Genomic DNA, 24,434 nt, shown 5'->3' on the forward strand with positions numbered 1-24,434 from the left:
TAGATAGATAGATATACATATAAATGGATGGATGGATGGATGGATAGACAGACAGACAGACAGACAGACAGATAGATATACATATAAATGGATGGATGGACAGACAGACAGACAGACAGACAGACAGACAGACAGACAGATAGATAGATATACATATAAATGGATGGATGGATGGACAGACAGACAGACAGACAGATAGATAGATAGATAGATAGATTCCGTGGTCCGAGGTTTAATGGAATGCGGAAAGACCACCTTTGGCAGCCTTCAGTTGTCATAACAACTCAAAAGGTGTTTAGTTTGGACTACTGTAAAAAACATGGCGGCCTCCGTAGAAAGGACCGGCTCCTTATGTAAATATAAAACTGAACAGATGATCACACGCGAGTGAAAACATCTCCAGGATTATTTGACATGTTAACAGACCAGTAGTTCCCTGTCACCTGGATCCTTCCCTCTGCAACTTTAACCCTGAGCCCGGTGACAGCAGCTGTGTGCGGGCGCGCCGCCGCCGCTTCCGCGCGTCTCCCTGTCCCGTCAACTTGAGCTCGCTGCTCCCCCGCCGCGGTGGTCCAGGCTCGGACACGTCAGGAGGCTTCCCAGGAGTTCCACCGGGCTCAGACATGGGGGCTCGCTGAGGACACCACGGCGTCCCCTCACCGGCAGCATCCCCACCCCCCACCCCCCAGCTGAAGCGACCGAAAGGTAAACGCTCGTTTCCACCGCAGCTGCTTGTGATGGTGCGGTGTTTTTCTTTTTCTCTCCCCTCCTCTGATTCAAGCTAACGTTAGCTAGCCTGTACGCTGGCTAACACCGCTTTAGCCACGATGGATTAATTCAAGCGGGTTTCAGATCCACTCATCGCACCCCGCAAACGAGCGGCTCCACGTTTCAGGGGGGAACCGGCGGAGCAGCGTTAGCGGCGGCTCTCACCGTGTTTGCTGTTAACGGTAACGTAAACCCCCGGAGCTAGCTGCGGGTGAACTCACTGGCAGCTAGCGGAGCCCCGGCTCCATTCATCTAGAAACGTCCACTTATTCATCTGCTCCACTGTCTCGTGGCTTCAAATCTGTGGAAATGTCGAGCGGCGGCTCAACAACACACGTTTATAAAAAAGCTCGTTTTCTGTTCCCTTTTCCGCTTATTTCCGTGATTTGTTTTTGTTTCATTCACGAGTGCGGTTTTTACCGGTTACTCCTAAAACAAGTCATGTCGGCTTTAGGGTATGAAATTGGCACTTTTAGCCATAAAAGCTCGGGCTAACGTCATATCTGTGCGTTATGTGTGAAGCTAGTTAGCTTGTTTGGGTTATACAGGAGTCTATCGTAACAGTGCTGCCACCTCACCATCCAACCCCACCTGCCTCTGAGCGGCTGGTTCGAAACCACAGTAGTTTACAAAGTCTATTGGGAGAAACCCAGTTCTGTGAGGCTCTTAATGTAAATGTGGTGGTGTGTGTGATACCCTCCCACTGATACTGTCATTCAATCACAAACACTCAAGTCAGGCCATCGCCTCGCCATTCAAGTGGGTGACCTTACAAAACCTTAAATCAGCCTTGTTATGAAACCAGTTTACTGGGTCTTCTCGCCACTGGTGTTGAGTCCCAACACAACAGGCTCCTGTCATAAATGTCCACTTCTTGTTGAAAGTGTTTTTAAAAAGGTGTAAAATCTAATTATTTGGTTTTTTAGAGGCTGTACTTGGTGGAGGTGTTGACACAGAACTGTCTTCACTATCAATCAATTCACAATCAATTAATCTATTTAATAATCTAGTGATTCTCCTGAATGTGCATTCTATCTATAACGTCAATAAATAGGGGGACAGAGGATACATGTTTAAAAAGGTCATTACAGGAGCTTGTTTAATTCGATCATTAGTCCAAAACCTAAATGTTTAGTCTTGTATTAATGACAAAGAAAAGTGTTAAATCCTAACATTTGAATGAATTAGAAGCAATAAGTATCACTCAAATTTACTGAAATGATTAATTGATTTAAAAACAGTTTTGTCAGGTGATGAATCAAATAATCGCCATGATTCTAAAGCAAAATTAGATTAACAGTGATACTATATCCTTCAAAATTACCATAACAATTGAATTAGCATGTCTCTAAAAGGGTTTAAAGAGCGATTGGACATTATTACCATCATGATATTAGGATTTATTGCAGGGCTAAGTGTACCTAATAATCTGGCAGCTGTTTAAACAGTTAAGTTTGCAATCTTTCTGGGGGTTTTTATCGCGAAATTCACAACATTCGGAAAGTTGTCTGAAAACAAGCAATTGAATGGTTGAATCAATTTCAACATTCCTTTTGAAAACGCTTTGTTTTTTTATTAATGCCCCGCAATCCAACCCCAGACTGTTTTTCTTTGGCAGTGGTTGTCATGATTTATCTCACTCGCATAATAAGTGGGCTCATTTCATGCAGTTTGCTGTAACCTAATACTTGAGAGGGTAACATGAACCTTGTGTGGTCTCGTTGGCCGCAGCTTGGTCGCAGGACTCAAGCCTTTGTCAGCCACTCAAAGTGAGTGTGCTTGAGGTAACTCCACGTGTACACACCATAATAATCAAGTTAGGGTGAAATTAGAACCATAATACTTGCATGTAGTTTGCACTTAGCAATACAATGTTTATTCTGTCTAAGTGTATTCGGCCATTGTCATGACTCATTACAAGTCATGTAATTTTCACTTCTAAAAGGAAAGTATCTCTTCTAAAGAATTTGACAAGAGCCCTGAATGGACGGACCCTAACACAGGAGGAAGATGAACCAACAGCCCTCATCTCAGTGGGCCTCTGTTTTCACTGGTCTTGTTTACAAAAGGCTTAGCAGATGGGAGAGTGGGGATGAGGCCTTTAATGGAGGAGTCTCATGACTTATGTTATCTCATGAACTCACTTAGGAGCTAAACCAGGCAGGAGGATGATGGTATTGGCGCCACAGAGGATCTTCTGATGACAAAAACATATCTGAATTCTCCACTGCTTGGATGTCAGTCACATGAATGTATCCACTCTATACAGATATGATTGAATTAGCACTTTGGCTAATTCTAGTAAACTGTGGTGTTATGTAAAGAATTCCTGAAGAGAAATTGATTGACGGGACTTTTGCAGGAGTTTTACCTGTTTTATCTTTGCAATCACATGGCCAGGATGTCAAAAAGGGTAAAGTGCGACTTGTAGTAGAGATCCACTGCACTGAACACCCCATTGGTCGAGTCCTGCAGCCACTCGCTGTCCGGCTCCCCTTGATTAGTCATGCACAATAACAAGCACACGCTGCAACTATTGTACCAAACATGTGACTGACTGTGCTCGAACGTCATGTTGCAGAGTACTGCTCGGCCTTTTTCCCTGAGCTTTGCTCTTATCAGGGAAAAACACTGTTGGCAGAAAATCAGCTGACCCTTATCAGCCACACACCGCTACCTCAAAGAGGCCATCCCATTGGCTGGAGGCTTTGTTTCATGTTAGATGGCAGGAGCACAAATGCATATCCTGAAAAGTATACCCAAGAAAAGGATGACAAAGTTTATGACACTGTTGCATAAACTCCGTTGGCGTGAGATAGAGTATCAGTGTTTATGCCTGGGAAGGTATATTCATAGGTGATAAGGTGGGCTACATTTGAGATTGGATTCAGGATGGCAGTGAGGCATTATTGTCGTAGTCTTAGAGAGGAAAACACTGGTTCCAGTGGAGTATCCTGATGTGGGTAAACTAGGAGCTGGTGATGAAGAGGTCGAGATCATGGGGGGGTAGGGAGCTGCTGGGAAGCAACACAGAGGACAACACAGACAACAGTGAGCAGGACGAGTCCTTGTCTCTGAGGTCGTCTTGGTCCCTGGTGAGTCAGAATGACATGGTCACAGCTTCAGCTACAGGGTTGACTACAGTTGTATTGTTTGGTTTGTGATGTTTGTAAGCTTATTGGTCAATACTGTAGCCAAGTTTTAGGGCTACATTCAAGACTGTATTTAGGGATAACTTAAACTGTGAAAGAAGAGAGTAGGACACTGATATACACTGGCAATACAGGCTGGATCAAGGAGCCTGCATCACCTGCTTAATCTGTAAATTACCTCTTTAACAAAATTATAGCTAAATTGTAGTTTTGGCTCGGGTGTCATAGCTACTTGTGTTTACTTCTACGTTTGACACTGTCAGAATGAAGAAATCATTAGAAGCAGTTCAAGTACATTTGTCGCCTCTGACTGTTCCAGATATCTGAATACTGGCATCTTTCCACACAGCTGCTGCACAAGAGAGCTTTTTGTATCTTCTATAGAATATTGACTATTATATAATAACCATTTTTAGCCTTGTTGTTATGACAGACTTCTTCGTGTATCTCTGCACTTAGTGTTCCCACTGTGCCAGACCACGATTCAAGAATGTAGCACATACTGCACCTCCAGTGTTACTCTGTGGTGTCGTGGTAAATGTTAAAATTACATAACTTGCTTCCTGACATAAAGTACTTCTTCTATATTCAAAGTGTTACTCTGCCACATGGAAGTAAATTTGTAACTTCTGTGTGGGTTAGGGTTTCTCCCATGAATCGTCTTAAATGGTTTCAGGCAGCGCTTTTTTGGGGTATATAATAATATATAAGCATTATGCTAAACAGAAACATGTTAATTAAAGGCAAATGTATTGATCAAAGTCTTAATAAAGATGGATCCAGTTTAATTTATGCTGGCTTTTCGCCTTCTTAAACCCTGAAATGTGTTGGTGATTTAATTTATGCTTTACATAAATTAATTTCACTCAAGCAGTCGTGATGTGGTTTTACAGCATTTTTTATTTGTTTGTTTATGTTCAATTCCAGTTGTAAAGATTGTCAATCTGTCATTTTGAAGTTTCCGTTCCAGGCTTGCTTTGAAGCCTAATTACTTCATGTTGTAGGTTGTCACGAACCTCGGCTCATTCCAAGTTAAACCGCGCAGCATGTTCCTTTGTTTACATTTCACGTCCTGAAACCTCTCTGTAAATGCCTGAAGGAGTTTTGCAAACTCACCAGCATATTCAAATGTCACAGCAGACGTTTGTTGTAGCAAAGTAGGAAAATATTCAGTGTTAGTCCTTTTCAGTTGCACTTACGCAAAGACTTTGCAGGACTTTCCTGAAAATGTTAGCTTTATCTAATTGTCAGGTAGTTGGTAGTTGGAGTGTCAGCTCAGGTTGTTGATAATATTTTGGCACAAAGTTGGCAGAAGTTGTGCCTTCTCTTAGGTGTAAGTTGTAAGCAACATTAATGATCTCATCCATATACTCTATAAGTACTGTTTGATATGATTCTTGCACACATGATAAATTAGGTTATTGATGTTTAAGTCTGTTGCGGAGACCGGACTGTGGCATAATTTGTAATGTACGGTTTTCTGGTATGTGTTTGTAACATTTCTTACAACACTCTCCTAAGTATAAGCTTCTTGTATTGTTTTAGTAGAGCGGTCATCCTCTAACCAGAAGGTCGGCGGTTTGATCCCAGTCTTCACCACCTGCATGCCGAAGTGTCCTTGGGCAAAGTACTAAACCCAGAAAGTGCTGCCCATAGATACACTGTATATGTGTGCGAGAATGGCAATGAACTGCAAGTGCTTTGAGTGGTCATGAAGACTAGAAGTGCTATATAAATAGAGACCATTTACCATTTTAGAGAAGAGCCTGATGTCTCCTTGTCAGAATTACTGCTCCACTTTCACTTTCCACCATGTTTGTTTGTGTTGACCTTGTGTTGGTGTCCTGCCTGAATCCGTTTCGTGTAAAAGAAGGTGAAGCTCAGTCCAGATGACCAAAAAATGTTGCTCAACATGAAACGATAGATGACATTGTACTATCATCCCACAGTGTATATCATCATATTGCATAGCCCTCTTTTGTAGGGATGATTAAGCTTCGTTTTGTTGACAGAAGGCCTCAAATGAAATAATAAAAATGAGATGAAAATACCCTTTAAACAATTAGTGTATAGTGGCAGCTGTTTGGAATTAGGTTTGTTGAGTTGCACATAAGTTTACTACCTGATCCTGTAGGGAAAATATCCATGATAGTTTTTCTTGTCACTCTTCTCACCCTTCACTGTTCTCTACACCCCTGCACTCAACTCACTGCTCTCAGGGCTGTACTCTGAACATAAGGTCAGTGTGGCAATTTAAAGTTACATAAACCATGTGAAGTCAGCGGGTGACTGTGTTTGCAAACCCCATTAAAATAGACCCTGAACCAAACAAAGCCAGTCTCATGTTTGCTAAGTTAATAGTTGCACACACTTGGCGTCACAGTGCACAAATGACTGCAAACAATCTAGTGAGAAGCTACAGGAAGGCTGGAGAGTTTAGATGATTATCTGTTAGCTGGGACAGTTTGCTTCTGAAATTTACAGTCACACAATCAGTTTGTCCCAAGTGACAAAAAGTGCTTATGATAATGTCCAGAGTTCATTCAAACCCATATAAGTATAGCAGCAGAACTTGTCTTGGCTTGTACTGTTTGTATTTGATTTACGTAGCAGAGGGTTGTGAATGTAAACAGGAAGTCGGCTGCTTTCACGGCATGGGAACGATGTGTGTGTGAGGTTGTCTCCTCTCATTGTTCCAGGCCAGCCGTCAGCTCCCATCTGTGCTGTTGCTCATGTGGGACCGCGGCCAGTGACGGGAGTCACAGTTGCACTCTGGCTCAGTCTGTATGCAGGTCAGGAGATAACAGACACAACAGGGCAGGCAAACAGGCAGTGAGGGAGCTGAGAGATGAACACAAAAGACAAATGATTTAGCCTAACTGTCCGGAAGAAGATACTTAAAAGAAAAGGTAACAATGGATGGACTGTGAGGGGTCCACAGAGAAAAAATAGACCAAGACATTTTTAATTTAATAAAGGAAAACTCACAAATTCCATGACTTGCAGGAGTGGATAGTATCATCTCCTCTGGACTCTACCTAAACAAAACACCCTCATCCAGTCGTTCCCATAACTAATATTTTGTTCTTTCCCCCCCTCCAGGCGTACACTATGAACTACGTGGGCCAGCTGGCAGGTCAGGTGCTTGTGACCGTCAAAGAGCTGTATAAGGGCATTAATCAGGCCACATTATCGGGCTGCATCGATGTTGTGGTTGTCCGCCAGAGAGATGGCACGTACCAGTGCTCACCCTTTCATGTGCGCTTCGGCAAGCTGGGCGTACTTCGCTCCAAAGAGAAAGTTGTAAGTAAAAATAACATTTTTTTGCTTCTGTTCCCTAATATGTTTACTGTTTAACTGTTGAGCTCCATAACAGGAAAGAAAACATTTCTGCACATGTGAGAAAGATCCAGATTTTCCAAACTGAACATGGGGTTTTAGTGTACCCTGTTCTCCACACTGTATTCTTTTAATATTTTGAATTCACATACAGTCAAAACAAGCAACCAGCCACCTGATGTGTACGACAAAGTGAGGTGTCACACATCAGTGGTCCGCCCACACAGGTGTTTTACAGGGATTTTCCTCATAAGATCACTTTTTAGGTCTGTGAGGGTGTGTCCAAAATTAGCTTGAAAAACATGTCCAATAAGATCACATTAGTTTTCCTTTCAATAAAAACTGAAGGTGGATAATAAAGTAAAACTTGAAATGGAATGTCAGTGATGATGCAGTTTGTAGTCACATGGCGTAATATTGTACTGATAGCAATCGCATTGTTGAGGTTGATGACCTGTCATGCATGGGTGTGTAAGGGCATATAAAAGTAGCTCTAACTAGGGTCAGAGAGGTTTTGTTTCTTTTGAAGAAGCTTGGCTTAACTTCAGTTTCATTTTCTTACAAAAACAAGTGATTTGGGGCAAACAACATTGAAAATAAATAAGCTCCCTGGCTTGGGAATTCCACAATACTTGGTGGAAGAATGAGACACAGGCCAAGAAAGGACTCATTATATTTTGACGTGGTTCTTCCACTTCAACATTGCAAGATACAGCATTTTTTTAACAGAGCTAAATGATATGGTTTTAAAATGTTAGATCTACTTGGATTATAATGGTGGAAAACTGCATATGTATCAGTTACACAACCTGAGGGAAATTGAGGTTACTTGGATTATATAAAGCTTCAGAATTGCCCTTGGCATTCAGGTGGTAATTTTGAATGGCTAAAATTAGAGATTCTAATTTAATGCGTTTTCCCACATGACAGCTGAGCTTGTCCATGACGTCTTATCTCAGAGCAGCGTTTGATCCGAATGACAGAAAGCTCATTTACTGGTTTGTGGACCGAAGTGGATGATGATTTGCGGGGGACCGACATCTACCCAGAATGCTGATGGGTTTAGAAGGCAGGAATGAATGAGTGGTTTCTATGGCAACAGTTCCACAACTTGAATGTGTGAGAAGGGAAGGAAGCATGAAGAAGGGGGCCTCAACAAGGGCTGTTTTGTAACAACAGTTATGTATGAGTCCTTGAAATCACTTGTCAGATCCTCGAGGGCTGCTGCTAAATATGTATTTTTTTAAGAAGTTAAAAAATTCAGAAGTAGGGAAAAGGCTGTAGTCGCCAGCCAAATGCTAATTAAAGTTTGGCTGTTGATGGTGTGTTTGTTCCCATTCAGCAGTCCCTTCTGTTGGCAACCAGACATGTTTTAAAAACAAACACGTTTGATTGAATAAAACACAGTTTGTTGTTTTTTTGTTTCTTGGAAAGTCACCGAAGTCACATTGTGCAGTCAGACAGCAAAAGCCCAACACTACGCCCTAATTTCGAGCATTCATTGCTTTGTGTAATTCTTGTAATCCCGCGTGGTGTTGGCACAGCCACAATTCAGCCACTCACACAGTGAATGTAACCCGTCACTGAGTGGAAAGGTTGAAGAGGACCCTCATTTATTCTGTCTCATTATTAATTGGGTATTGAAATTCCCAGCCATCACTCACCACACATAAATTCCCTTTAGCAACCCTGAGGAGGTGAAATCGAATCACCAGTAGCTGAGAAACCTCACCGGCCTGGTTTCTTCATGGGCAAAAGATGAGCTACAACAGGTGGACATTGGTTGAGAATTAATATTGATGATTTGGTATCAGGTTTTCAGACTAGTCATAGAACTGAAGAGTCAAAGTCTGCCTCCTATGTAGTCTCTGCCAGACATGAGCTGGTTTTTGCTTTTGTGGTGTCAAGTTTCTGAATGGCCTCGGGTCCACTGGGGGTTTGCATGGCAAACACTAATAGCCCTGTTCTATTGGCTGGCTCCACAGAAAGCAAGCCCAGAGGACCAATACACCTATTAGGTTTTTGAGAAAGCTTTGGCTGCAGCAAGCAGCGCTGTTCTTCTGTGAGCTGACTAAATGTTGGAAGTATAATAAAACGAGATCGGTTTTCCAGTCAATTGAAAAGGGAAACTCAGACTTAGAGATAAATACATCCTGAGTAGACGTCTAGTAAACACCATTTTCACTGTCCAATTTCCTAATGAAGATTACTTCACAATTACCACTGTCAGTTGTTGTGGTAGCACAGGGGTGTCTGTTTGAACGCTGTGTCAATTTCTTTCAGATTGACATTGAAGTGAATGGAGAGCCCGTAGACCTGCACATGAAGCTTGGTGACAATGGAGAGGCCTTTTTCGTCCAGGAAACAGAGCAGCTGGATGTAAGCATCTCATGAACCACCCAGAGGGATAAACACCACCATTTGAAAAATACACATGTACCATAAGAGTTGTTTTGTAGCTTGATAACACAAATGTAAACTTTAGTTTTTGTAAATTCTGGCAAATTTTTTATCAAACATCAACAAAAACTTATTTCCGTTTTTCTTTTATTGTAATAATTGTACCTTTCTAGAATGAGATTGTAATGAATTAGAGCATCCAGCCATTGTCCAACATAGGAAATAATTACTCCACTTTTGTGCAGTTACTGCATTTGACAGGTGACCTATTGTGAAAGCTCAGCACTGACAGCCACCCTGTTCTACAGGACTTGAGTCATGGGCCTCACTGCACTGACAGAAGGAGCCATAACATACCACATTTAGTTTACAATGGCATTTGAGGTCCCATGGGGTTTATTATCATAGTTCCATAAATAGGAATCTTTTGTCTTTTCAGGTGTTCCTCACACAAGATTCTGTTTCTGACAGCTGATGCAGCTTGTTGCTGCAGTTGGTACTCATTAGTGACTGCTATTGTCATTGAAAATATATATGAGGTTCATGGACACTGAGTCTGTTAATTTCAACTGTGTTCAACTGTTGGTCTTTGACTCTGACTTATCACCTCAGTGGCTTTAAGTTTTGGCTTATTCTCTACTTTGACTCTTGGGATGAGTTGAGCTCCTTTGGTTTGCTTTTGTTTAAAACACGTCTTGAGCTTCACATTCCTGCATTCTCACCTGATCCTTTAGCAGATTGTCCCAGCCCACCTGGCCACCTCCCCAATCCCCACTGAGAGTCACCTGTTCTGGATGTCGGAGGTGGAGCACAGGGCACCGAAAGATCTAGAGGATGACCCGGCTGACCCCGAGTACCCCTCGGAGCCTCCTGCTCCCAGCACCGTGGGCACTAAAAAGAAGAAGAGGCGGAGGAAGAAGCATAAGGGAGACCCCCGACGAGAGGAGCTGACCCCACCCATGTCAGTCACTACTGGCAACACTATTGCTGTAAACGCACCTGCTGCTACAACTGCTGCTATGTCTAGCTCTGTGCAAAATGAAGAGATCTTTGAGATGGACCTGAGCTCTGACGAAGAGGCTGCAGCACACGTTTCTAGGTAAGTTCAATTCTTGTTACTGTAGCCAAGATCTGTTTAGAGCTGGGTTAATTATTAAGTATCTTTCGCAACCTTTTGATTTTAGGTCCCCTTCAGTAACCACAATGCGGGACATTGACCCAAAACTACCTGCAGCCAGACACAGCCTTGATAGCTATTCAATGTCTGATGGGGACTGGCGGTCAGATGACAGGTATGTATTGGCATGAACTCACAGCCATCAACAAGGGTGTGAAGAAGACGCCTTAATTGCCTCTTACTTATTGATTTAATGGATTATATCTACCCCTGCAGAAATGCTTTGTCACAGGCCTTTTCCCCAAAGAGTGACTCTGAACTGGTGGTCAGGCCTTCAGAGAGTTTGCTCAGAGCTGAGTCCCACATGCAGTGGACCTGGGGAGAGTTTCCAGAAACAACCCGGGTAAACACTTCACACTCTTCACATGAAAACATAATTCTTAGTTTTATCATCTATGAAGTAACTATGAAGTATCTTTTTTTAATTTCTCATATCCAACCTCCAGATCCCCAAGAAAGAGAGACCAGAACCACTAAAAAGAGTGACCATCACCCCGTCGGAGAGTACCCACTTCCGAGTCATCCTCAGCTCCGAGGCTATGGAGGATGAAACAGAGATCGAAAAGGAAGATGGTGCCTCCTCAGTGTGTACCATTGTCAAGCCAGAGCCACGCACCCCTGTCACCACAGTAACGGCAGTTGATACTTTCGCATCTGTCAGCACCGTAACCTCTCTGAGTTCTGTAACCCCCACTGAGCCCCTGGATGTTCTGACAACTTCCACGCCATCCAACAGCCAACAGAGTGATTCACCCTCAAAGAAGAAAGGCAAGATGGGTCCCTTTCTTAGCCAATTTTCTTTTGTTATCACTGATAATGAAAGTCCGATAGATGATAAATGATTTCGTTTTTAAACACAGGTGTCCCAAAGAGGAGCCAGCATCAGGGTCCTGAGGATATCTACCTAGATGACCTGAATGTACTTGAGCCTGATGTTGCTGCAAGATATTTTCCTAAGAGGTTAGCTCATGAAAAAAGTCCCTAATTAATTTTACAGCCTGACCTGGTTCAAATATAAATACTGTGCTAATTTTAAAACTTTGTCATTCCAGTGAGGCTGAGGCAGCCACTAAGCACTGGATGGACTCGGAGATGCTCTCTGGTTCTCCGTCTCCTCAGTCGGTGGGTAGTGCTGCAGCTGACAGTGGGACAGAGTGTCTGTCTGACTCAGCAAGTGACCTCCCGGACGTCACCCTTTCTCTGTGTGGAGGCCTCACAGAAAATGCTGAAATATCCAAAGGTATACAAGAAAAACACATAAAAAATGCAGCTTTAAGTGCACTAAGTTCTTTATGCAAGACAGGAAGTCAGCCAGTGGAGACATGGCGCTAAATTACATGTAAAACTATGATAATTCCGTATTGTATTAGTGACATCAGAAGGTGTTTAGACACTGCTGGTTGAGGCTCTTTCTATCTATTGTACCCTTAATGGTAACCATAATTGTGTCCACATTTCCCTTCAAGTACACAAGTCTCTATTTTACTAGGACTGAATCCCATCTTCACCTTTCTGACTGATTTTCTTTTGTATAAATAAATAAATAAATAAATAAATAAAAATACACTCTACACACCAGCTTCTCTACGTGGGGGAAGAAAAGGTTTCCTGACCTTTCTTTGTGGCTTAAGTAAGATCTTATGGCTCACCACTACTGACCTTTTCATCCGCAGCCTTTAATTAATGTCCCTCTCGCTTCTGTGTTTGCAGAAAGGTTCATGGAGCATATCATCACCTATCAAGAATTTGCAGAAAATCCAGCAATTATAGATAACCCCAACTTGGTAGTAAAGATAGGAAATAGGTAAGTAATTTAATTAATTTCATGAATGAAATTGACTGTATATGAGAGATGCAGCGTGAGTACATGGTCAATATTCAGCTCTAAATTATTGTCTGTCATCAGATATTATAACTGGACGCTTGCTGCCCCCTTGATTCTAAGTCTACAAGCATTTCAGAAGAATTTACCAAAGGTAAGAGAGACATTGTTTCTGCGTTGTGTTCTATGTGCAGTCCGTACCTGTGAAGCATTGTAGCTCATCATTTAATGTCATTTTTATTCAAGGCTACAGAGGAGGCCTGGGTGAAGGAGAAAATGCCAAAGAAGGCAGGCCGCTGGTGGTTCTGGCGAAAGAGGGCGGACAGTGCAATCAAGCAGGTGTGAGCAGGTTTTATTTTTTAAGAAAAATTCAAATCCATGCACAATGTTCTTTTTTAAATTTTTTTATCCATTCTCTTGATCATGTTCATTATCTTGGGATTTCTTTAAATTTTTTACAGTCAGAAACCAAGATGGAAACCAAGGAGGAGTCTCATTCGGGGGAGGAAGGCCCCTCTGTATCGCAGGAGAAGCTGGCCTCACCGTAAGTGAAACTAAAGGTTTATTGTGTTTATTTATGTGTCTCAAGTCAAGTGAGGTCACCTGATTAAGTCTAGCATAGGATTGTAAAACTGACAAACAGTAAACATACACCCATATGTTTTGTGTACAGTAGTTCTACACTGGTGTTTAAACATTGGCTTTTAAAGTAATTTATCAGTCAGACAATAATATACAATCTCAACTGTTGTTCCTGTTTAGACCTAAAGCAGGAGACTCATCCAGCGACGAAGAGTCCAAGGAGGTGAGTGCTGCATCCTGTCAAGAACGACTGCAGCCGGTAGATGTTCCGCACCACCCTACCCCCCACACATACAGGAAGTCACTACGCCTCTCTTCTGATCAGATAGTAAGTACACATGAGGTTTTAGTTCCTCAAACTCTGTTTGTTTCCTTTGTAAGTTAATTTGACCGAATCATTGTGAAATACGAATATAGTTGATTTTCAGAATACATTCTTGATCAGATTACACAGTGGATTGCAAAAGTAAACTTTAAAATGTTTATTTTATTAGTGTAGGGCTCCCTCTGCTGGCGGACTATGAATTACATGTGTTTGCACCTCTATGAATCTGTAGGGGGCTCTGTAGACCTGTACGTGATCATTGTACTGTGGCATAGTAATTCATACTCAAGCACAGTGACTGAATGAAATAAACTGTACGCATGCTGTCACTGTTTCCCTGTGTTACCAGGCCAGTCTGAAACTGAAGGAGGGACCCAATGATGTTACTTTTAGCATCACCACTCAGTACCAGGGTACGTGCCGCTGCGAGGGGACCATCTACATGTGGAACTGGGACGACAGAGTCATTATCTCTGACATAGATGGCACCATCACCAAGTATGTGGCACCAAATCATTCAGTGTTTTTACAATGTTTATAAAGGTATTTACATTTATCAGACAAGGTATTAACTATATCTCACAATATAAATAATATATTCACATCACAGTGTAGTTGAACCTTAATAGGACAGATCATCTTTTGAGGCGTGAGTTCATAGTTCCAAGCCAGAAAAAACTATTCACAGTTTACTAATGGGAAGTAAATGTTCTTAATGGAACCGTTGGGGTTGATTTAATTTTTGTCCAGCTTAATGTTCTGCATCAGATCTTTGTTCCATTGGTGGTGAGATAGAGAGATTACCTCCTTCCATTTAAATACAACTGAGCGTCTAGCTAATAAAGAGGAAAAAGCAATGACCTTCTGTAAATGAGCAGGGAGATTGGAAACAACTGGAATTGAATATACACCAAAACTTAATTATAGGATAGGGCTTAATATTACAACCATAAACCTTGGAAATGGTATCAGAAAAGGGAAACTAGAAAGGGGCAAGTTTTGGGCAAAACCACAGCATATGGTAGCTGGTTACTGGCATGTGTTTGCACCTGTCCCATATAGTTCACACTGGTTTTATTCCCACTCCAAGCTGAACAATGATACTGAGGCTTTTTTCAGTTTTTACAGAGCAAACACATCTGAACAAAAATTGTGTCGTCGTTAATATAACCCTTCACATTGTCTAGGGCTCATCAGGTCCCCATAAGTGTGTGGTATCAGTTGTGAATAATATCATTGTTAATAAATCTTAAATTGAATACCAAGACGTGTGTAATTAATAAACCTGTTACTCGCATCCATTTCTTGTAGAAGGTTGTCACACTTTTAGTATTTTATATAGAAAAGCTAATTTTAGATCAAACAGAGAAGTACCGCTGTGACATATGACGCATCACAGGCATTTTATCACGGCCTGTAAGAATCTATATTCCAGGAACGGAAGCAATTCACGCGTTGGCAAGCATGTGTTGAAGTGCAAGTTCTTGCTGTCTGTAAATTCCCTGCAGTCTGTGATATAAGGCCTTTTATTTAATTATTAATGTGAGCGCTGCAGATGGAAACCAGCAAGTGAATGAACAGTGACTTAAAATGTGACAGAACAGTGGATAAGTCGGATCATGTACAAATAAATTAGAAACAAGGAGCATAAATGACTTTTATTGATAATTCCACATTTTCTGCCGTTTTCTTTTCAACCCTCTCACACAGCAAATATTAATTAAGAGCATTATGCACTTCTGCTTATTTTAATCTTTCTAATTAGCTTCAGGCCACCTCTGCCTCATTTGACACCAAACCGATGTCTGCTGCCTACTTGACGCAGACTGCGGTTCATAGGTGGTCAACATCAAACGGGTCCACACTGACTGCAGCTTATTATCTGTGTGACCCTTTAGGCCAACCTGTGACATGTGGCTTTTTCTAAGTAACAGGGTGAAGAGCACAGGGGCTATAATGAGCCCATTTACATTTCAGTCTGTAAGCACACACCGTCATAAGCTAAGGTTGAGATGGTTCCTCCCCCATGGGCCAGTAATCCTCATTAGTGGAGAACGGCTCACAATGTTCTCTATTTATGATGGAATGGTTAAGTAGTTATGCTGCTTTATGTGACATCTTTTGGGAAGTCTGTGCTACAGATCTGCTTTATCGTCTTTAACGCACACGCTTTCTCTGCCTCTTCCTGCTCAGTGATGTGGCAGATGGGCACACCCCTGTCTTTGTGTCAATAACATTTGTACATGTTTGTTTAATGCTTCAGGTCAGATGTGTTTGGACAGATCCTGCCACAGCTGGGGAAGGACTGGACTCACCAAGGCATCGCCAAGCTCTACCACTCAGTGGCTGAGTAAGTGCCCAACAACACTGATTAATCACAGAGGACGGGTGAATGACTGGTCCATGATTAGCACTGGATATGATTCCCAATCATCACTGTGGAGATGATATTTTGTTTGTGTGTGATGACTCACTCAGTTATTAAGTATCAGTACTTTTCTCCAACACTTAAATCTTGACCTGTCTCTGCTGCATTAGTCATTCAGAAAGTAGAACATTGAATACACACAGGAGGAAATGGGAAATAGTGACCGTGGGCAGTAATAATAAATAGAATCTTTCCTCCGCGCGATTATCATCGAGTTTCATATGACTTCTGCACATTATAAAAACATCCGGAGTCGCGGATCTAATTAAAGGGCTATTCTTAGTAGTTGCTAATGATGGTCATGATATTGAAGTGTATCCGCACAACCATTAATGAGCACCACTCTGCCCTCTGGCAGGAACGGCTACAAGTTCTTGTACTGCTCAGCTCGAGCTATTGGCATGGCAGACATGACGAGAGGCTACTTGCAGTGGGTCAATGATGGAGGCACCATCCTGCCCAGAGGACCTCTGATGCTGTCTCCCAGCAGCCTCTTCTCTGCCTTCCACAGGTATGTACTTTATAAAGGACCACCTTTTTTTCCAGCTTTATTTCCTGGTTCAAACAGTTGTAAATTCATTCTTCACAAGCCAAGAATGGTTGAAGCCTCCAAGGCATCACCTTTTGGATGTGTGATTGACAGGTTCATTAATTAGCTTGTTAGACTTACTGCAACTTGCTGATGTCTGTGTAGCATTAAGCTGTGGATGCAAAATTGTGGGAGATGAGTTGAGTAGTTTTTGCGTAACCCTTCGAACAAACAAACAAACGCTGACAGAAAACATAACCTCCTTGGACGAGGTAATTACTGGTCTTGGTGAACAACATTTACCACAGCACACAACTGATCCATTGTTTACATCTCACTGGGCTCTGCAACAGAAGTTAATTAAACAACTACAACACTCCGCTCACTGGTAGAGCTGCAGCTTTTTTAAGGCCATGCGTGTCAGCAGCTTCTTGGCCTCGACAAAGATGATCACACCCAACTCCTCGCCTCAAGCTCAACTATTCAGAGAACACACAAACAGTGAGGCTTTGTTATGCAGTTAAGGTCCTTTTTTAATTTGCACAACATGGCTTTAATCGATGCCTTTTCCCAGTTCACCACAAGTAAACATCAATACTAGTTTTGCTAAATTTAACTACGTGTGTATGTAACAGAAATGCTTATTCCAAACCCTGGCGTTTCGACTCTAAGGAAAGTTTAAATTTGAGGGTTTAAACGTTTTGCATATTTTGGGGTGTGGATTCAAACTTTTTGTCTGCACCCACATTTTGAAATTATATTCAGGTTCGGGTAGTGTTGGGTCTCAGGTCAGGTTGAGATACGACAAACAGAAATCTTGTCAGGTTCAGGTTGAGTTTGTTAGTTTTCTCTCTCTAATGTAACATGTACTTGGAGAAGTTTACTCTTGCCCCATTCTAAGGACATGCAGTTTGTGTCATTCTAATCATCCGTGTGTTTCCTCAGGGAGGTTATCGAGAAGAAGCCAGAGATCTTCAAGATTGAATGCCTTACAGACATCAAGAACCTGTTCCAGCATAACAAGCAGCCATTCTACGCTGCCTTTGGGAATAGAACTAATGTGAGTTAATGGCTGTTTGAAGATGTCAGGACATTAAAGCGCTCGCTTTTACATGTCAGCGAGCTGTGTTTTCCAGAAGCCCGTGTTGTCATGATGCTTCGTTTGATCAACTTGACAATTAACAGACACAAACATGTGAAATCGGTACTGGGCTGAACCTGAGCTGAGGTCACTGGTGGGAGTCAGACATGGTCCCGTGTGACTTTGTCTGTGGACGGGACCTCAAGCCAGGCACAGCATCTCATCTTCAGCTGCATAAACACAAACACCCCGATGAAGCAGCGGGCCAGCCATCAAGTCTGTCTGTCTCCATCAGTTGCCAAAACACATAGAACACAAAAAACACACACAAACACACACACAGTCCTGCTCCTGCCCAACAAAACATTCAGTCTAGAAATATTACCATTAGGTGGAACACGGGCAGGAAACCTGTGGTTGATGTGAATAATGCACTTAGGTCAGTTTGTACCCGTGTGTATTATATCTGCAGGCTTCTTCAAATTCCATAATCGACTGCTGTCATTTCAGATATCTTTTAACGGCCCTGAGTTTATGTATTTTTAATATACTCCTATTAAAGGGTTGTTGTTTTTGTAAAGTAAATTATAAATGTATTCAGATTTTATCTAAGGAAAATATAGAATGAAATGTACTTCAGTTAGGAAGTCCTGTCTCTTTTACATTCAGATCACATACTGAACTCTAAACGTCATGTCTCCATTCAGGATGTGTTTGCCTATAAGGAGGTGGGAGTTCCTGTGTGTCGGATCTTCACAGTTAACCCTAAGGGAGAGTTGATCCAGGAGCAGACCAAGGGCAACAAGTCTTCGTAAGTACAAACACTTATCGTTACCTTCTCACTGTGAGGATTCACATACGTACATGCGTTCTTTATTTCTGTGTCTTTCCAATGCATTTGACACGACGAATTTACAAATACATGTAATTTAGTACATATAAAAAAAATCAAAATGTGGAAAAAAGAAAAACCATAGACACACTAAATACAAACGTACCTTTACAGAACTATTACATATGTACTAACTCGATAAAGAGCTTTTTTCTTCATCTTGCATCTATTTCTTTGGGTTTTAGAAAAGCAACTTTCTCGTTGTTTTCACATTAAATGACTGTTCGCTATCTGCCAGGCTCCAAACAAGTTAGCGGCTTCCTGGTGATCACAGCAGAGTGTTTCTCAGCCAAAGAGCCAGATATTTCCCTCAAGAGTTGGAGATGTGAACAAAATGTAAATTAGATGTTAAGTATTGGAGTCAAATTATTGCTAATGTGGCTCACTGTCAAAGCAGCTGTTTGCTAACACAGTAAATATTACACTACCGTTCAAAAGTTTGGGGTCACTTAGAAATGTCCTTATTTTTCAAAGAAAAGCACTGTTTTTTTCAATGAAGATAACATTAAATTAATCAGAAATACACTCTATACATTGTTAATGTGGTAAATGACTATCTGGTTTTTAATGAAATATCTACATAGGTGTATAGAGGCCCATTTCCAGCAACTATCACTCCAGTGTTCTAATGGTACATTGTGTTTGCTAATCGCCTTAGAAGACTAATGGATGATTAGAAAACCCTTGAAAACCCTTGTGCAAATATGTTAGCACAGCTGAAAACTGTTTTGCTGGTGAGAGAAGCTATAAAACTGGCCTTCCTTTGAGCTAGTTGAGTATCTGGAGCATCACATTTGTGGGTTCGATTATACTCTCAAAATGGCCAGAAAAAGAGAACTTTCATGTGAAACTCGCCAGTCTATTCTTGTTCTTAGAAATGAAGGCTATTCCATGCGAGAAATTGCGAAGAAACTGAAAATTTCCTACAACGGTGTGTACTACTCCCTTCAGAGAACAGCACAAACGGGCTCTAACCAGAGTAGAAAGAGAAGTGGGAGGCCCCGGTGCACAACTCAGCAAGAAGACAAGTATATTAGAGTCTCTAGTTTGAGAAATAGACGCCTCACAGGTCCTCAACTGGCAGCTTCTTTAAATGGTACCCGCAAAACGCCAGTGTCAACGTCTACAGTGAAGAGGCGACTCCGGGATGCTGGCCTTCTAGGCAGAGTGGCAAAGAAAAAGCCATATCTGAGACTGGCCAATAAAAAGAAAAGATTGATATGGGCAAAAGAACACAGACATTGGACAGAGGAAGATTGGAAAAAAGTGTTATGGACAGACGAATCAAAGTTTGAGGTGTTTGGATCACACAGAAGAACATTTGTGAGACGCAGAACAGGTGAAAAGATGCTGGAAGAGTGCCTGACGCCATCTGTCAAGCATGGTGGAGGTAATGTGATGGTCTGGGGCTGCTTTGGTGCTGGTAAAGTGGGAGATTTGTACAAGGTAAAAGGGATTTTAAATAAGGAAGGCTATCACTCCATTTTGCAACGCCATGCCATACCCTGTGGACAGCGCTTGATTGGAGCCAATTTCCTCCTACAACAGGACAATGACCCAAAGCACACCTCCAAATTATGCAAGAACTATTTAGGGAAGAAGCAGGCAGCTGGTATGCTGTCTGTAATGGAGTGGCCGCGCAGTCACCAGATCTCAACCCCATTGAGCTGTTGTGGGAGCAGCTTGACCGTATGGTACGCAAGAAGTGCCCATCAAGCCAATCCAACTTGTGGGAGGGCTTCAGGAAGCGTGGGGTGAAATTTCTACAGATTACCTCAACAAATTAACAGCTAGAATGCCAAAGGTCTGCAATGCTGGAATTGCTGCAAATGGAGCATTCTTTGACGAAAGCAAAGTTTGAAGAACAAAATTAATATTTCAAATAAAAATCATTATTTCTAACCTTGTCAATGTCTTGACTATATTTTCTATTCATTTTGCAACTCACTTGATAAATAAAAGTGTGAGTTTTCATGGAAAACACGAAATTGTCTGGGTGACCCCAAACTTTTGAACGGTAGTGTACCTCCACCAATTAGATTGTGTTTTCACGCCTTTCCGTTTGTTTGTTGGGTGATCACACAAAAACTACTTGACAGATTATTTTTGTTGAAAATCTGGTATATCTAGAGGACTGATATCTGATATTCCTCCACAGCTACGGCCGGCTGAGTGAGCTGGTGGAGCACGTGTTCCCTCTGTTGAGCAAAGAGCAGAACGAGGCCTTTCTCATGCCAGAGTTCAGCTCTTTCTGTTACTGGAGACAGCCCATACCAGACATCAACCCGGATGAACTGCTCTGATCCAGCACATGTGGATACCAAGGTATACATATACATGACTGTGCACTTAGACGCATCTCCAGGAAAACCCGTGGACTGGAACCTCGACTTCTCTCCATGGTTCTCAAACACATGAACTGTACAGTGAGTGTGACACAGGAGCAGAGCTGTGAACATACACTCAGAGAAACTGGTGAACTTTAATTAACCCATCAGTGATAAGTGGAAGTTATATTCAGAACAAATTCTGTTTAACAGTCACTGAAAATATCTCATCCCTGGGAGACAAGACTCTAATTGCGAACTAAATTATTATTATTATTTCCTCATGCCTGTGAAGGCAGCCTAACGCGGCAAGCACTCTTTAGTCCTCATCGCTGTACAGGGACACAGATCTGAGATAAATCTCTTCTTTCTAACTTCTAGCAGAGGATGATCTGCTCTTCTGGGGAGCAGCAGGAGCCCCACACGAGGCATTAGCCTCAAGCACTTGAGTCTGAGCTGCACGGAAGGAAAACGTTTTCTCATGTTTCCCATTTTCTGAACTCCCCGAGGAATTGAAGTGAATCATTCAAAGCAGAAAAAGACGTATTGTTAATTAAAACAGGAAAGAAAATTATCATAGGACGCAAGTCATGTGCTGGTAATACTTTTGCCCTGGGTGCTATGTATGTCTCGACGCAAGGTTCAGCCTTTGTTTGGAGGATTTAATTTCAGTTTTCTAAAAGAAAATTGAAGTGAAATAGCGATATTGGCCGGAAAATAACTCTGAACCATTTAAACTCTGTAGAAACAGTAGGAGAGCTACCACAGGTGCTCAGTTTTGTTCCTCACGCCCTCGACCCTGGACAGACTGGAGTTATCAGCCCACTGCTGGTTTCAGAAGACCACTTTCCCCTGGAGAGGATTCAACCTTCAACCTTCAACCTATGTTTATATTCCAGGTCGTGACTGGGATTTACTTTTGCCAACAAGTATGTGAAGAAGTGCTGTTAAAGAAAAGAAAATGACGCAGCTTCATGACTTTGCTGTTATTTTAATGTTCTGTTTATTCAAGCTCTGGCAAATCAGTATGTTTTCTTAACAATGCAGTCATTATTTATGATAATTGATATGTTTAAGTTATTGACTTCTATCGTGATGCCTTTTTGTTTGTCTGAAGAAGGCTTCTCAAATGCAATGTGGAAATATTTCAAATTGTATTTTGTATGTTTGGTCACAGGTTAACATGCACTTAACAGTATCTGCTACGCCTTGCACGAACTTAAATTTTTTTTTGTCTTGTATCCCATTTTCTCAATGATTCCTTGATTTACAGTGAAACTTTCAACATTTAATCCACACACACATTCCTCAGCAAACCCTCAGAATCCGCAGCTTTAGTTATGAGAATATGTGAGTACATGTAAAACATGTGGAGATGTAAGAAGAGCTTCAACTGAAGGGTGTCCGTTTGCGATTTTGCCTGAAGGATGACGTGTGTGCGTGTGTGCGTGTGTGTGTGTGTGTGTATGCGTGTGTGTGTATGCGTGTGCGTGCACCTAAGTCACTGAGTGCTGCTGCTGCTGGTTGACGGTATCACTCGCCCTTTTGTTCCCTCAGTGGCTTTACCGAGACGTATCCGACGCACTTTGTCTAAGCTTCACCCAGAGACACAGATTCACAACTCAGCACACGTCTCACCCACATCCGCTCCTCGTCGTCACAGACCACAGTCGGCAATTAATGCAGGATGAGGAGTTGGAGTTTTACCTCTTTGTTATGCGAGTCACAGTCGAACACCACAGACAAATCAGCTGCTCTGAAAGATGTTAGTGTGAGTTATTGACGACGGGTGGTTAGTATTTGTTGGTCGCAGGGCAACATGTCGGAGTTGGAGGAGAAAACAGTTGTGGTGCGGAACAGACATGAAAGTAGTATCACAGCCACCCCTGTGTGTGTGTGTGTGTGTGTGTGTGTGTGTGTGTGTGTGTGTGTGTGTGTGTGTGTGTGTGTGTGTGTGTGTGTGTGTGTGTGTGTGTGTGTGTGTGTGTGTGTGTGTGTGTGTGTGTGTGTGTGTGTGTGTGTGTGTGTGAGAGTGCACAGAAAAAAAGACTGATGCTTTGCCTCTGGTCATCAGAGGAAGAGCCATTGGGTCATGTTTGGAGATAAACAGGAAATACTTGACTGTGCACAGGAAGCTTTTTGAAGTGCTTCACTGTTGTGTGTGTGTGGATGTTTTGGGAAAACAATTGTGGGCAGATGTGCCGCCCTGCTGACGTGGATCTGACCAGTGTGATGATGATAATGATGATGATGATAATAATGATGATGATGAGGATTAAAAATCGTAAAGCAGCAGGAGCAAGGGAGAAGAAAAGCACAACAGACAAGTTCTCTCCCATCGAGTTTTCATTTAGATTTTAGTCGTCCTAATTTGACTGAAGTGTTTCCGAGTTCACTCTCTACCACCGGTGTGTCTGTGCGTGTTTTTTCCTTTTGAGACGTCTGCTTGTTCTCCACGAAGTTTGGTGAAGTCAGATAAATATTATAATGAACTAAATGAATTCCATTCTTTCTATGAAAGTAAAGCATCTTGTGTGGAAGAATCACACTTCATCCCCTATGACCCCGGGACACGTGGTAAATATTGTTCTCACTGCTCGACTGCTGTGGAAAACACGTTCCAGTATATTTACTGATCATCACGTTCTTCTGTCTCCGATGCCTTTGTTATTTTATCGTTTCTTTTAAAGCGTGTGATCTGTTTGCTTCGTTCGGTTTGGAGGTTAACGCTCGTTTATTTTAATGTGTCTGACCAACAGAGATACCTTAAGTGTATTTGCTGTGTTTGATTTGTATAGAGATGTGGTTGAAAATATGTTTAAAAAAAGAGAAGGAAAAGTAATACAGGCCTGTGGAAGCTAACAAAGTGTGGCTTGTGGTCACATTTGTATTAAATAAAGTTTCTAACTGAATAACTGTTTCTGTGCTGCGTGTTTCTTTTCTCCACTTTTTTCAAAACTTGATGGAAGGGGAGGACATGGACCAGGAAAGAAGCCATGACATTTTAGCACAGATCCAGGAATCACTTTCTTTAACGTGGGGAGATTTTGACATTTTCATGAATTTCCCAGAGAATAATTAATGGATCTTGATGATAAAAAATCTGGCAGAGCTGAGGAACAGATACGAGTTTGCAGTTTGATTGAATTTAACTTCTGAACCTTGTCTACTCTGCTAGAAACAATATGAGTGTATTGCAGGTTCAGTCCCTCCGGTCATTCCAAATATCACTTTGTTTTATGGAACAATAAAACTATGAAACATTACAAAACCATTAATTCAGTGGACTGTTGTCTGTGAGGGGTTTTCTCCTGTTTTTAAATGTTGGCAGAGGCTGAAATGAAGGTTAAGTTTGCTGCTGGGGAACTTTCTAAACCTCATGAGTGAGGAGAGGGGAAATGTATTTTTCACCCACACCCACTTTACGTAATGACCCAAATGGGGTTTTTCCTCAGTGCAGCTTGTAACGTTTAAAAAAAGCTTGTGTTGCTGATCCCTTGTTGTTCTACTCATCAATCTCCTTTAAAGTGTGTTCATCAGTCATTTCTATTCTTCTGTAGTGTAGATTACACAGGGATCTCAACTGACCTCATGCTAAACTGGGATTTATCA

At 41.9% G+C, this 24,434-nt stretch overlaps 1 protein-coding gene across 3 annotated transcripts; it reads left to right on the forward strand.

Annotated features, from left to right (window-relative positions):
- Positions 1-342: 342 nt before the first annotated feature.
- Positions 343-23,734, forward strand: lpin2 (lipin 2). Of its 3 annotated transcripts, none has more exons than XM_035169747.2 (20): positions 343-705; positions 7,023-7,223; positions 9,543-9,638; positions 10,394-10,758; positions 10,844-10,951; positions 11,053-11,179; positions 11,283-11,604; positions 11,697-11,796; positions 11,889-12,076; positions 12,547-12,640; positions 12,743-12,812; positions 12,905-12,997; positions 13,120-13,202; positions 13,421-13,568; positions 13,915-14,063; positions 15,829-15,915; positions 16,352-16,504; positions 17,468-17,582; positions 18,311-18,414; positions 20,654-23,734. In XM_035169747.2, the coding sequence occupies exons 2-20, from the start codon at positions 7,032-7,034 to the stop codon at positions 20,796-20,798; spliced, it is 2,739 nt and encodes a 912-aa protein (XP_035025638.1). In that variant the 5' UTR covers positions 343-705; positions 7,023-7,031; the 3' UTR covers positions 20,799-23,734. The 3 variants fall into 3 exon arrangements, with proteins under 3 accessions (XP_035025638.1, XP_035025640.1, XP_035025636.1); XM_035169749.2 differs by lacking the exon at positions 343-705 and adding an exon at positions 721-950; XM_035169745.2 differs by lacking the exon at positions 343-705 and adding an exon at positions 1,000-3,863.
- Positions 23,735-24,434: the final 700 nt, after the last annotated feature.

This window comes from Hippoglossus stenolepis, chromosome 11 (assembly GCF_022539355.2).
Source record: "Hippoglossus stenolepis isolate QCI-W04-F060 chromosome 11, HSTE1.2, whole genome shotgun sequence".
In the NCBI taxonomy this organism is placed as follows: Eukaryota; Metazoa; Chordata; class Actinopteri; order Pleuronectiformes; family Pleuronectidae; genus Hippoglossus; species Hippoglossus stenolepis.

Coding starts and splice junctions, on each gene's coding strand:
- lpin2 (XM_035169745.2), top strand. CDS start 3,750: ATGAAGAGGTCGAGATCATGGGGGGGTAGGGAGCTGCTGGGAAGCAAC. Junction 10,759..10,843: donor GCTGCAGCACACGTTTCTAG/GTAAGTTCAATT, acceptor TTTTGATTTTAG/GTCCCCTTCAGTAACCACAA. Junction 14,064..15,828: donor ATAGATGGCACCATCACCAA/GTATGTGGCACC, acceptor TTAATGCTTCAG/GTCAGATGTGTTTGGACAGA.